Consider the following 12,946-nt stretch of genomic DNA (forward strand, 5'->3'; position numbering starts at 1 on the left):
AATCTGAAAGCTAAAGACCACTAAAAATTTCACATTGTTTCAAAATTCCAAATGACATTTACTTTTTTAAAAATTGCACTTCATAATACCTTGCATTCTTTCAAGATTTTTGGGATAGCTTTTAAAGTTTATGTTACTTTTGTTGAAATAATATATCAATTTAATGCAAAATTATTGGATTTAAATATAATTTAGTACTTTTCAAGTGTGACTGGTATTTCAATTGTACACATATTGTATGCAAATTGTATACAAATATTTTGATATTTGCAAAAATTATGGGCTTAAACTATTTAGATTTTCTAATCAATTTCCTGTATGAATAACATTCAAATGAACGATGAGAAGGTTACTTGTCTGTGGTCACAAAGTTCAGTTTAATTAGGATTAAATGAAAATATATATTTAGCTGTTTTCCATTTTAAACTTTGATCTAATTCACAGTGCAATCTTAAACAGAGTTTCACCCTTCTAAAATAGATTTGAGTCAATAATCTTAGAAGGATGCTTGGATTCAGCATAAGGCTTCATGTGGTTGTGAATGTAACTCTGCTTTGGATTGATTGCACTGTTAGTTTTGTACTTTGAAAAACAGAATTGAAGCAGTGGTGCTTCACTATTAAATATTAAATCAATAGATAACTCTATACATTTTTGATTGTATTTTCAGTGGTATTAATTTACATAGACATTTTTCATTGCAAAACAGGAGAACTTCAATCGTTCAACCAATTACAAGACTTCTTTTATGTTAATTTCCTTGTGTTTTTCTCCAGTCAATACCTTATAGAAGCCTTTCATGCATGCACACAAAAGCTTATATCCAGAATAAAACTTTGTTGGTCTTAAAGGTGCCACTAGACTCAAACTTTGTCCTGCTGCTTCCGACTAACACAGCTACCCACCTGAATCTATTTTCTAGAAGCCTTGTAATACTTTATATATTTTAACACCCCCTTTTCCTGAGGTTGTCACTTCTTTGCATATGTATTATATCAGGAACAAAACCTAAAAGGTCACTTGTTTAGCAGAAAAGATTTCATTACATTTAATTTTCTATTCAAACTATAGCAGCAGACATGCTTTTTATTTAGTGCTAAAAACACCAGTGGGCATGCACTGTTGCACATTTTTTTTAAAAAAAATTGTCAGAACATGATGCCACTGGGTGAATAATTTTGCATCTATGTATAGCATAATTAGTGGCTGTGCCAATGCAATGTGCTTGTGTGTGTGGTGGGGTATATTTGCACAAGAACAACCTCCATGCAGTATGGTTCTTATCATTATCGAAGAAATAGCCAGGCATATCCATGTTAATGGCCTGGTCTCATTCCTTGCACAGCATAAACATTTATGCTAGTGCATGAGGTTGAAGAGACATGACAAAAGCCTACACAGTGCCAAATCTGGCTGCTTCAAGGTTTAGACAGCACAAGAGACTGAAAGGAGGGGAATTTGCCATAGCAATTCGTTCCCAAGCATTTTGTTTGCATTTGATCTTAAAGCTAATTATAAGATCCTGTGACAATTCCCTTGAAATCAATGGTGCTTTTCAGGTTAGATTTCAAATATTAACATTACTAAATGACTTGAGAGCAACATGTTATTCAGAAGAAGATACATGAATATTTATTAACTTTTAACTCAAATAGGTGATGTCTCAAGAGAACACATACTTTGCATGCCAGAATTCTCAGATATTGGGAAAGACTTTTCTCTGTCCAGACTCTGCAGAACCATGGCCATGTAGAATAGACAGTGCTAAGCTAGATGGATTGGTGGTCTAACTGGGTAGAAGACAGGTTTATATAAATTTATGTCAGTGCACATTTACTATGGACCAAAGCACTTACCTTTTGGTACTCAAAAGTAATAATCATAACCATGGAGGAAAGGGAAGAGTTGGGATAATTTTTATTTTATTTAAATATCTGAATGTACTTTTCTGCACTTTCTTCGCACAGTAGGGAAGAGCACAGTCACTGCAGAAATGTAAACATTTTGAAAAATGAAAAAAAAATCATCAAGTGAAGAAGTAACAGAGAGTTCGGGAAGGAGTCTGTTGTTTATCAAATTAGTGACACCTCAGACAATATCCAAAAGATGCCATGATGACTTTCATGCAGCCATATGTTATACAAATGTCACTGTAGCGCTATCAGGTGAGGGGAAAATCACATTTCTTCAGGTACTAAATGTTTGGTTGTTGCACTTGAAAAAGCATGATATCTGCACAATGAGTAACAGGTCTATTTGTTGTGCAAAATACCTTCCAATATGCTTCTTAGCCAGAAAAACACATTGGGATGCATAAAAAAATATCACAAGGAGGAAAATAGTCACTAGTGCCAGTCTGCTAACACTTGCACAAGAGTTTGTACAAGAATTTGCACAGTAATTTCTACTTGTACAAGAAGCTGAGGAACTTCATGTACAAGCACATATTGGGGTTTAGTTTCCACTTTGCTTACTCAATATTATAGTGTGATGTATACCTCACACTAAACAGGCATTCAGTCAACAGAAGTCACCTTCCGGTGGTAGAAGGGTGCTTTTGTATCCCACCTGCTGGATTTTGAACTTTAATAGCATGATTAAAAGTAGCTTGGGCTTTGGGGTAGTTTATGTTTTGCTACTAACTGTCTCATGTAGTTTAATTGTCAGTGTCTGAAACTGTGGCATGTATGGTATAAAGGTCTGAATGGAGGTTTCACATTTGCTGATTAAAGGCTTTAGATTAGAACACATATCTTGAGGAAATTTCATACTCCTGAAAAGAGCACTGGTGTGAAAGTGACACATCACATTTGAATTTTCTGTTAAAAAGATGTCATTTTCACTTCTCTTGATTGAATGCATCCCTAAACAGAACAGGCTCCTCTGTAGCCTGTGTTCCTCACTGAAATGTCTGTCCTGGTCTGAAGGTTCCGAGAAGCCCTCAGATGAAGCAGCAGAGACAGACACCATTTTTCTGGGTGGGCCTAGATGGCCATCAGGTAATACCAGAAATGCTTGACTTCCCATTGCCCAAGAACTGTTAGAGAAAGAAGCTGGAATTAAAGAATCATGGCCTAGAAAACAAGTTTCAAAAGGACTGTCTAGATCTCTTGGTGGCTCATAAAACCCATTTGACAAAGAGTTACTTATAATAGTTGCATATTTTACATTAGATTGTCCTGCAGCCCCTTCACTGGTTTCAGCATCAATACTATCACTATTGAAATGGCCACTAGAGCAAGCTGAGTCACACTCAAAGTCTTGAATGGTTGCAAACAGTGAGCCAACAGCTAGCAAGTCTTGTTTGTCTTCATTGTTCATTGCTTTATGAATAGTGATATCTTCCAACACTATTTCTGGCTCCAGAAGTAGAGGACCAAATGAAAGCGCTTCAGGGTGCTTGAGAAAGAGATGCTCAAAGGTTTCAGGCTAAAAGACAAGACACATTTTAATGCTCATTTATCAATTTATGGCTTGTATCAAATAGAAAGTAAGGGTAGGAAAAAGGAAACACCTAGACACTTGGGTTCCATTTTATTATGCTTAATTTTGCACTTCAAAATGAACTCATGTGGTTGGGGAGGAAGTTACATTACTATATTGCATTTATATATCATAAACTTGTTTGCTTTATTTTAATTAATATGCATATACATGATAAAAAGGCACAATAATAAGGATTAATGGTTATTTCCAACATTTTTATACATTTCAATGGATAAGGTAACCATAGCAGTTTTTATAGTACTATCCAGTCTTTGATTGCCTTATATAAAGAAAAATAGAGAACAACTGGTTAAAAACATTTATTTTGAATGGGAATACTTCACATATAGGACTTTCATTATACCAATGAAGAGGAAGTACACATGGATTGCCTCTTTCCTTCGAAAGAAATGAGAACAGGAAATAGAAATTACAGAAGCATTTTAAAGGAGCAAGTCAACATGTAAAATTGGCTGCAATTACTATCTTCTAAAGACTCAAAGACCATTCAAAAGCCATCCAGCCTGGAGTGACTGAGACTTATCCGTATAATGCCCTAGGCCACAAGATCTATGGTACACCAGAAGATAAGTTGGCTTGGAAAATATCACTCTGTGGGCACAAAGATTTCTGCCCACAGAGTACTATGTTCCTGACTTCACCTCCCATGGCAACCCAAAATGCCTACTCTTGGGTGGGGGGGGTCCCCCTCTCCAAGAGCATTTCAGGGGACACTTTAGGGAGGCAGATGAGAAAATCACAACACATGGGGAGCAGTCCTTGTGCTGGTGGACACCTTAGTTTAGCTCCATCATTGGTTTTACCATACATGCACAATTTTACTTCTTCTAACCAAAAGACTGGTTGCTGATTTACATGTCTCTCGTAAATGGGTTTATCAGGAGTAGCCTATCACCACCAACTTCAGGGATGCCTTCCTCACCTGACAACTTTGTGAAAACTATCTAGCCATGTTGCCCTATACTTCAAAGAGAATGTTTTCTTAATGTTTAAAAATGTGGATGGAGAAATACCTCCAGTTTTTGGAAAACCACAGCCTGCTAGTATATAGTGGTTTTAGTACTCTCCACTGATCAAAATTTGGGTAAAATGTGGTGAAATTTTACTTCCTTACCTGCTACCAACTCTGTAAACTAATTCCTGGGTAGTTGGTGAAATCATAGATATCCACTATATGGCTTCCCTATCAGCATTTGAAAAATAATTTCCATAACTGTTGATTCTTAGTCATACTAGAGTAAGATGCTGCTAAGGCATGATGAAGAGAAGAAACTCAGGAAACTCTCTCTCTCACACACACACACACACACATTATAAAAATAATGAGGATGACTTGGCATGAGAAGCGAAAAGCAGGGCTGAATAATGCAAATCAAGGTATATTCTAAACTAAGGGTGCATTGAGACGGGCAGCTAATACAGCAATTGGCCCGGCTCTAATTTGATCCCAATCTTTTTTATCTGGCGTTGCATGACCAGACAGCTCCCCTTACCGTGCACATACGCCACGGTGGATTGTCTAGACGGCATCCACCTAAAGGAGCCGCACGGTTGGGTTTTTTTAAAAAAAATCTGCACATGTGCATCCGTGCCTCAATGTGTACTTGTTTTTCCGTGCATGCACAGAATTGAATGGTTAAAGCACTGCTAGTGGTACCTCTCTCTAGGTACCTTTTTAATTAATGCAGTTCATACAACTCACAGGCCGTTTAGAAATATGAAACTGTCTGGAACGTTTGAGCGGAGCTCTGCGGCTGTTGCGTATTTATGCACATATTTTACATGCATATTGCTAAGAATTTTTTTAAATGGTGCCCACTCGGGATGTTCTGACGTCAGACCATCTCGATGGGAGGATTGTGCGCTGGAATGATCAGATGGGGGAAAGTCCACAATTGGCCCATCGGGAAGCTAAAACTCCAGATTTTAACTAGTATCTTTTAAGTACAGCTCTAAAATGTGGCAAAATGGGATGCTCACGGAACAGGCACATTTTCCAGATGCTGCTGTCTGGTCATGACCTTTAAATCCGCCAGGCACTCCAGGTGTGGATCTAAAAACCTGTCTGTTCAGGACCAAAGATGATCTGGTGGTGTGTAGGCAATAATAGGTATCTATGTGGATACGTATTGTGCCTACACACAGTTCTGTTCAAAGAAGGAAACCAATGTCAAGCAGGAAGTGTAGGATTTGTCCACACCATTACAGTGTGCTCAACTAAAGTTCTGATAAATAAGCTGTAACTCTAGAGTTAAATGAGGAATCCAACCAGCACAAATCAAAATAAAGCACACTGAAATGAATAAATGACTATGAATTAGAATGTGAATTCATATGAATTAGATGTTTAATTGGATACACTGAAGATGTTTTCTAGGAAAACTATGATTATAAAATAGAAGTGCACACAGTGAAAGAAATAAATGTTGCTGTAAAACATTTGCTGTCAAACCAATATTAAATGATTGCCATGAAAATATTTTACAGCAATTTACTTAAGTCTATAAAAAAGTACAAAGTGAGCATGTATGAATTCAGCTGCTATTATGTAAAATTTAATTTGTACCCATATGCTAGGTAATGGAGACTGGGGGGGGAAATCCTTGAAAATTTAACTGCCCTTACAGGGAAATCGAAGCATGTTAGTGTTTGTAGGGCTAAACTACTGATGCCATAAAAATGTAAACTACAACTTTCTTTAGATACAATTAAAAATAGGGCCAACAGGTACAGTCAAATACCCAGAAGTGTCCAGAATCACTCTGGAGGAAAAGATAACTTGGGCCCCGGTCACACTGGCAGGAAACTGCAGAGGAGAAGCGTGGCTGTTTGCCCTGGGGCAAACTACTGCACAGTTACGTGATCAGACCTCCTGTGGAGGTCCTGTGGAGGTACCGTGGAGGTTCCATGGCAAGGGAGAGGTGCCGATCATAGGACAAGCCGGCGCACAACGAAGAAGCGCACGCCGCGGCAAACTGTTTTTTATTTTTGTGTACATGACAAATGCGCATGCTCCGTTGGGTGCGCATGCGCATCCACAGAGACTTGGACAAAACAAAAACACCTTATTTGCAAGGGGACATGGGCGGGCGCCGGATGCCACCGGAAACGCGATCAGACGCCCGCCCTTGCCCCGCAGTTTCCGGAAACTAGTACCTCCAAGGTACTAGTTTTTTGCCACGCAGTTTCGGCTGGAAGCCTCTGTTGAGCCACGGGAGTGCTACGCTTCCCAGATGTGCTGGTGAGATCGCGCCCGGAAACTCCGGCTGTTTTCCGTCTCACTTGTGTGGCTTCTGTTACGTGTGACCGCAGCCAAAATCAAGCTTTTAAACAGAGCTGCTTCTTTCTTAAGTGTTTTGCTAAATGTGAGTATCTTTACATGTGATTGGGAATGCTAAATGTTACTCAGAAGGAAAAGCCTAACTAGATTCAGTATTACTGGATAATTCTTCCTACTGCCATGGGTCATGGGCAGACTAATCCCAATTTCTCTCCTTTGCAGCCTGCGAAGTACAAATAACTGGCATTGTAAAGACAATGGATTGCTGCCTGCACATTTTTTGTATGCTCGATTTATTACAAGTTTTCTTAGCAAATCAAGTCTCAAGCATCAGAACGGGCTTGGGTATGGTCATTCTGCATGTCTCCCCTCTCTGCATTTTTTCAGGTGCAGAGTAAGTTTATTTCTTCCGGACGTGCTGAAATAATCAGGAATATAGAGAGAGGGTACTATCATCATCATTGGCATCACTGTGGTGTCACTGTACCAACCTCTTTTTAAATCTTTGTGCATGCACTGTAGTGATATACTAACATAACATTACATCTTCCCTTTTTGTAATAAGTTGATTGGAAAGAGGTTTTCACATTGTGTTGAATTTGAATACACAGTAGAGGATTGGCTGACATAATTTTTTAAAATCAGTTCACTGGAGGGAAGATTCTTTGCTTTCCTGCCAAAAGAACATAAAAGTGAGAAATAGCATTTCTCAATGCCATGGAAGAAATTTTTCTCCAATGTTCAGAGTTACCACTCACAATGAGAAGTATTTCTATTGGATAGTTAACTTAACAGATAGTTAAGTTCATACCCAACAGTGACTGGCTGAAGGGTTGTCATGAGGTGATACTCTGATCAATGGTAGGTTGATCAGCATGCATATGCAAGAATTGCCATTTTCCTCCACAGAAAAACAGATAGAAAGCTTCCGAAAAACAAAATGGCACCTATGTATGTGTGAGAGTACTGCATTTAGAAAACACTCCTTGGATGAAAGCTGCTTGCAAACCCCTCCCCTGTAGTTCCGCACATTTAGAGCAATATGAAGACATATTGCTTACAGGTGTTAAAAAGCTTTTTTAAACAGGTTATGGGATGGCGCTTCTGGTAAAACCCGGCACTTTTGGTAAAGAGAGCTACTTTCTATCTAGTTTAAAGGAGAAAATTATATTGCTAGGGTGGGAAGATGGTTTTGGAGGACATGTCCTTCTTTTTATATTGATATAAACATTCTTATATTGATATCAGTGTTGAGTGTTAAAAAATACCAGGAAATATTTGTCTCCAATTGCAAGCATGTTTTAATGACCTCTTATTAATGTTTTTTTAAAAAATGCTCCTTCCTTGGGTGGGAAAGTAAATGTGGCAATGTTCAATACCAATATAAAAAGGGGGCAAACCCATTCTTATATCTCCCTAGCAATATTACTTTGAAAATTGGAGGAAAATGGCAATTCTTGCATATGCATGCTGATCAACCTACCATTGATCAGAGTATCACCTCATGACAACCCTTTAGCCAGTCACTGTTGGGTATGAACTTAACTATCTGCGGGACCTTTTACAGTTCTGCAGGGCCTGTAAAATGGACCTCTTCCACCAGGCCTTCAATTAGGAGCCACCACTGACAACCTTTGTAAACTGAACATACTACAGCCCTACGTAACAACGCTGGACGGCCTCTCCCCATCGGACCATGTACAGAAATTCTTGCCATCTGTAATTGTTCTTATTGTAATTGTTCTTATTGTAATTTTATTTTATTTATTGGTTTTACTGCATTTTAACTTGCGTAAGCCGCCTTGAGTCAGTTTACACTGGCAAGGCGGGATATAAACTGAAAGTAAATAAATAAATAAAATAAAGTAAAGTAAAGTAAAGGTGACTCTAAATTGGTTTGAAAAAGCAGATAGGGGTAAAAGTGCTCCTCCCCAAAATGAAGAAAAATACTGGGAAATACTGGGCACAAAAACACATGCAGAAATCAGCAAAAAAAATCCAAAGCAGTATGGGGCCAGAACCAATTAAAACCACCCATGAGGGGGGAAAAACCACTTATGTATGCACAATATAGAGAAAAACGTGGTCTCTTGAATCCTATAGGTAAACAAACATTTCCCTATGATGTCATTAGATAATCAGGGAAACAAGGGTTTAATAATTATTTTCATTTCAGAAACAATTTAGACATTTATAGTGGTAATTTGGATATTTAAACATCTATGAGATCAAATGAAAACACTGAGCAGCAAAACAGATATGTGGCCAGTTTTGCATATCTTATTGCATTAAATTCAACACTCAGGGATATATGAATAGATTCCATTAATCTCACAAGGACAGCTTTTATTTTTAAGGAATATTTCCTTACTCTAAAAAAATCACAGGAGCATAAAATGTAATAGATGCCTGTATGTGAAATGCACTGTATATGGAATTTTGATCTGGAAGTTTTACATTGCCATCCTAAGCAGAATTACACCCATCTAAGCCCATTGACCCAATGGTGCAATTATTTTATGATAGTACTGTTGTTCAAATGAACATCGTATTTTCTATCTTGTAGATTAATTTCTAATGACAAACATTTCAATATCCTGATGTTGAGGAACTGAATAGAGTTTGTGTATGTCTCTCTCTGTGTTAAACAAACTTAAATAACGATTTCTTCTTGATAATAATTCTCTCCTTGAGTTGTAGCTACTTCAAGACATAACACATGTTTTCCACTGTTTTAGGACACAGTTTATCTGAGACATTCTTGGAATGATAAAAGGTGGTCCTTCTATGGGGTGTATACTGTTTAGTCCCTCAAGTGTACTCCTGTTGAAGTGATTGTTTAGAGAAGTTCATCCATTATGTTCTAAATGATAAACACTCTCCACTGATAGAACTGCAAAGTAGCTGTTCCATTGGCAAAACAAATAGAAAAAATAATTTATGAACATATGGAAACTAGGCAAACACTACAGAATTAAAACAGCTAGATATTAAAATATATTATTCCTTTTATGGCACTTAAAGTGCAACCCTAAGGACTGTCTATTGAAGTAAATGGGCTTAGAAAGGGGCAAGTCTCCTTGGCATGTCACTGGAAGTTATGGGTACTTCCAGTTGTTATAACCAGGGTTGGCAAATATAAGGCTTACATGCAAATTCAGGCCATTTCCCAGCTATCCTATGACATTATCAATGGCTCCATGTCTACACCACTTGCGGTCTCTCCGGTCCTATTCCTGCAAGCCACTTCAGCTAAAATTAATTAAAACAGGTTTTTAAAAGGAAATTTTTGAGGGCAGCTGAATGAATGATGGCAAACTCTGTCTTCTTTACTTCCACCCCATGTCCTCTTACAAATAGCAAACCCTGTCTTCTCTGAAATATGGAAAATGTTCTCAAAATAGTATACATTTAGCATAAGTTTTGGACAAAATTATTTCCAGCACTATCATGTATGAACAAAGATAACAGATAAATGATATGTAAATAATTCCTCTCTTCTGAATACAAATACATAATTCTTCTAACAACTCTGTATAGGAAGTCTGGGTGCTGTCACAATGATTCAGCGGGCAGTGAATATGATCAGACTTCAAAGAATGTCCACTCTCTGTTTAAATGAAATGAAATAAAATTAAAAAGATGAGAAATAAAAAATCACTGGGAATGTAAACTAAGAAAAGAGTTAAAATATTTTCTAAAAATATATATTAAGCAAGTATTCTTCTGATATTTAGTAGCCATCCTGTGCAAACAGTCAGACCTTTAATTTAGTATTTATGACAGCTAAGGCCAAACTATGAAATCGTACACACTGTCAAAATTAGGAAAGCATAATTTAAACTGCAGGAGCAACATTAGTTTGTGGTATCCAAAGACTGAAGTGCAATTAATCAAAAACTGCACCAAAGTCCTATTGAAATAAACTGAGATCTAGAAGACTGAATACCCTCACCAAGATCCATAGTCCTGAGAGCACTCCTAGGTACCCTTCTGATCTTCTCTATTATATTCAGAGCAAGGGGAAGCACCAAATGTGCATATCTTTGAGCATGTGAAGTTGGCTACTCCAATAAAGCAGAGAGGTTCTTGAAGAAAACCTCTATGTTCACTGGAACTCCCCCCAAATGATCTGGGACTGGGTAGTTTGTTTTGTATGGAAATCTGTAGAACCCATGGCATAATCCCACCAATGTAGTAACAGAACTTGGGTTGGATCCAGCACAAAATTTCCACTTGTGCTTGCACAAGTGGAAATCTGGATCCCCGGCCACTGGCTCTTGCAGCTGTGTGGCTGGGGACCCACCTTTGCAGCCCAGCAAGGAAGGGAAACATTTTGCAGCAATACTGCATCCGGGTGTTTAGTGAGGAGGCGAAGGCCGGAGTTTTAAGGCTGGAACCCGCCCCCTGGAGCTCAGTCTTTGCCCTGTTCTCGGGATGGCAGCCATGCAGCGCTGCTCCAAGCATTGGTCCTGTTGGCCTAGTGGATGAGCGAGTGGCAGCGGTGGCCTCTTTGGCGGTTCAGCACGGGGTGGCGTGGAGCAGGGACTCTGCGGTGGCGGCGCAGCAGCACAGCAGCAGATGGTTGTGAGCGGCCTTGTGCGGTGGTGGCCAGGGTTGCAGCTGGCAGCAGCTGGCAGGGAATGGGGGTGGAGACCAGTGGGAGGCTGTTGGGCTCTTGAAGTCGGGAGTCGATTGGTGGGGCAGGGGTTCCCCTGGGCCTTTCAGCGGCCAGGAGCAGCAGACTCAGGGCCTTGTGTGGAGCTTTGGGAGGGCACTGAGAGTCAGCCATGCCACTGTTGCCAGGGGGCCAGGTCCATTCACTGTGGGCATTCCCTCCCCACCCTTAGTCCTTGTGTGGTGGGGGCCTGGAGATTTGCAATCTGCTGGGCCACACTCTATTGGGACTGCTCCCTGTGGGTGCCCAGAGCTTGTTGGTGGAGTGGTCTTTGGGCAAGGCCTTGGGCAGCCATTTGGTGAGGGCCTTCGGTGGCTGTTTGGTGAGGGCCTTCGGTGGCCATTTCGTGTGGGCCTTTGGTGGCCATTTTGTTAGGGCCTTCGGCAGCCATTTTGCAGGGGCCGTGGCATGGCACCAAAAAAGGGCACAGGATGCTTTAAAGAAAAGCAGCCTGCACCCAGGGCTCCAACCAAGAGACCAGTTCCCGTTGTGTCCTCATCTGCGGACAAAGAGGGGGCTATAGCTCAGTAGGCCATATTAGATAGGCTGAATGCCCTGGATCAGGCTGCAGGGGTTCCTCCCCATGGGGGAGGGACCGGGGATGGAACGCATGGGTGTGAGGAGATGCATTCAGTGGCAAATAAGTGTTTCCAAGCTGAAGTACTGACCCGTTTGTCTCTTCTTGAGAGTAGACCACAGGTTTCCACAAGGAGTGGTGGCAAGGGAGCAGCCCAGCAGGATGATGGCACCAGTGCTGCAGCGGGGACTTCCACACAGCAACAGCAGGTGGCAGCTGAGCAGGGGTTATCCACAGCTGGCAGACCAGTTCCTTCGGGTAAGTCTGTGGACACCCTTACCACTGGGGGGAACTGGCCTTGGGGGTCCTGGGGGCAGCAGTTGGCACAGGGGCCCATGCCCACTGGCCCTGTTTCCCCTATATATGGTCAGGCTCCCGATCAACCCTAGGGTAGCCATCATGCTCAGTGTGATCCTCAGGGAACGTGGGGCAGCATGCCTGGGCAGTCTCCTATGGGGCCGATAACCCCTTGGGGGGTACCCCATCCTTGTGGGGTGCCTCATACGCACCAGTGCCCACATCAGCTTTGTTGGCTTTTGGGGATATGGCACTCCCCCTTGGGGATCACTTATTACCAGCAACCAGGGAAAAGATCTGTAGGGGTGAATACATTGATGTTTTCTCCCTTCTTTACTGCAAGCTAGAGAAGAAGGATATGGAGGACCCAGAGGATAAGGAAAAAGAAAAGTGAAAGAGGATGAAGGTGGATAGGACCTGGGCTAATTGGGTGGCTGGGTTTCTAATTTACGCTGGAGTGCTTTCAAAGGTGCAGCCCTGGAAGGCAGCTTCTTTGTTTCAGTATTTTGACATTGTTTATAAGGGTTACACAGGTTTCACTGGCCCCGCCTGGATGCGGTACAATGAGGAGTTCAGGATGAGGGCAGCCATGAAGACTTCACTGTGG

At 40.6% G+C, this 12,946-nt stretch overlaps 1 protein-coding gene across 1 annotated transcript in view; it reads right to left on the bottom strand.

Moving 5' to 3' along the window:
- Window positions 1-2,625: 2,625 nt before the first annotated feature.
- LEPR (leptin receptor) overlaps window positions 2,626-12,946 on the bottom strand; it is a 92,700-nt gene continuing 82,379 nt past the window's right edge. The window contains exon 19 of the mRNA XM_015415786.1: window positions 2,626-3,429. Coding sequence (XP_015271272.1) covers window positions 2,626-3,429 — 804 coding nt within the window. The remainder of the gene's footprint in view (window positions 3,430-12,946) is intronic.

This window comes from Gekko japonicus, unplaced genomic scaffold, assembly GCF_001447785.1.
Source record: "Gekko japonicus isolate JY-2015 unplaced genomic scaffold, Gekko_japonicus_V1.1 scaffold20, whole genome shotgun sequence".
Taxonomy (NCBI): domain Eukaryota; kingdom Metazoa; phylum Chordata; class Lepidosauria; order Squamata; family Gekkonidae; genus Gekko; species Gekko japonicus.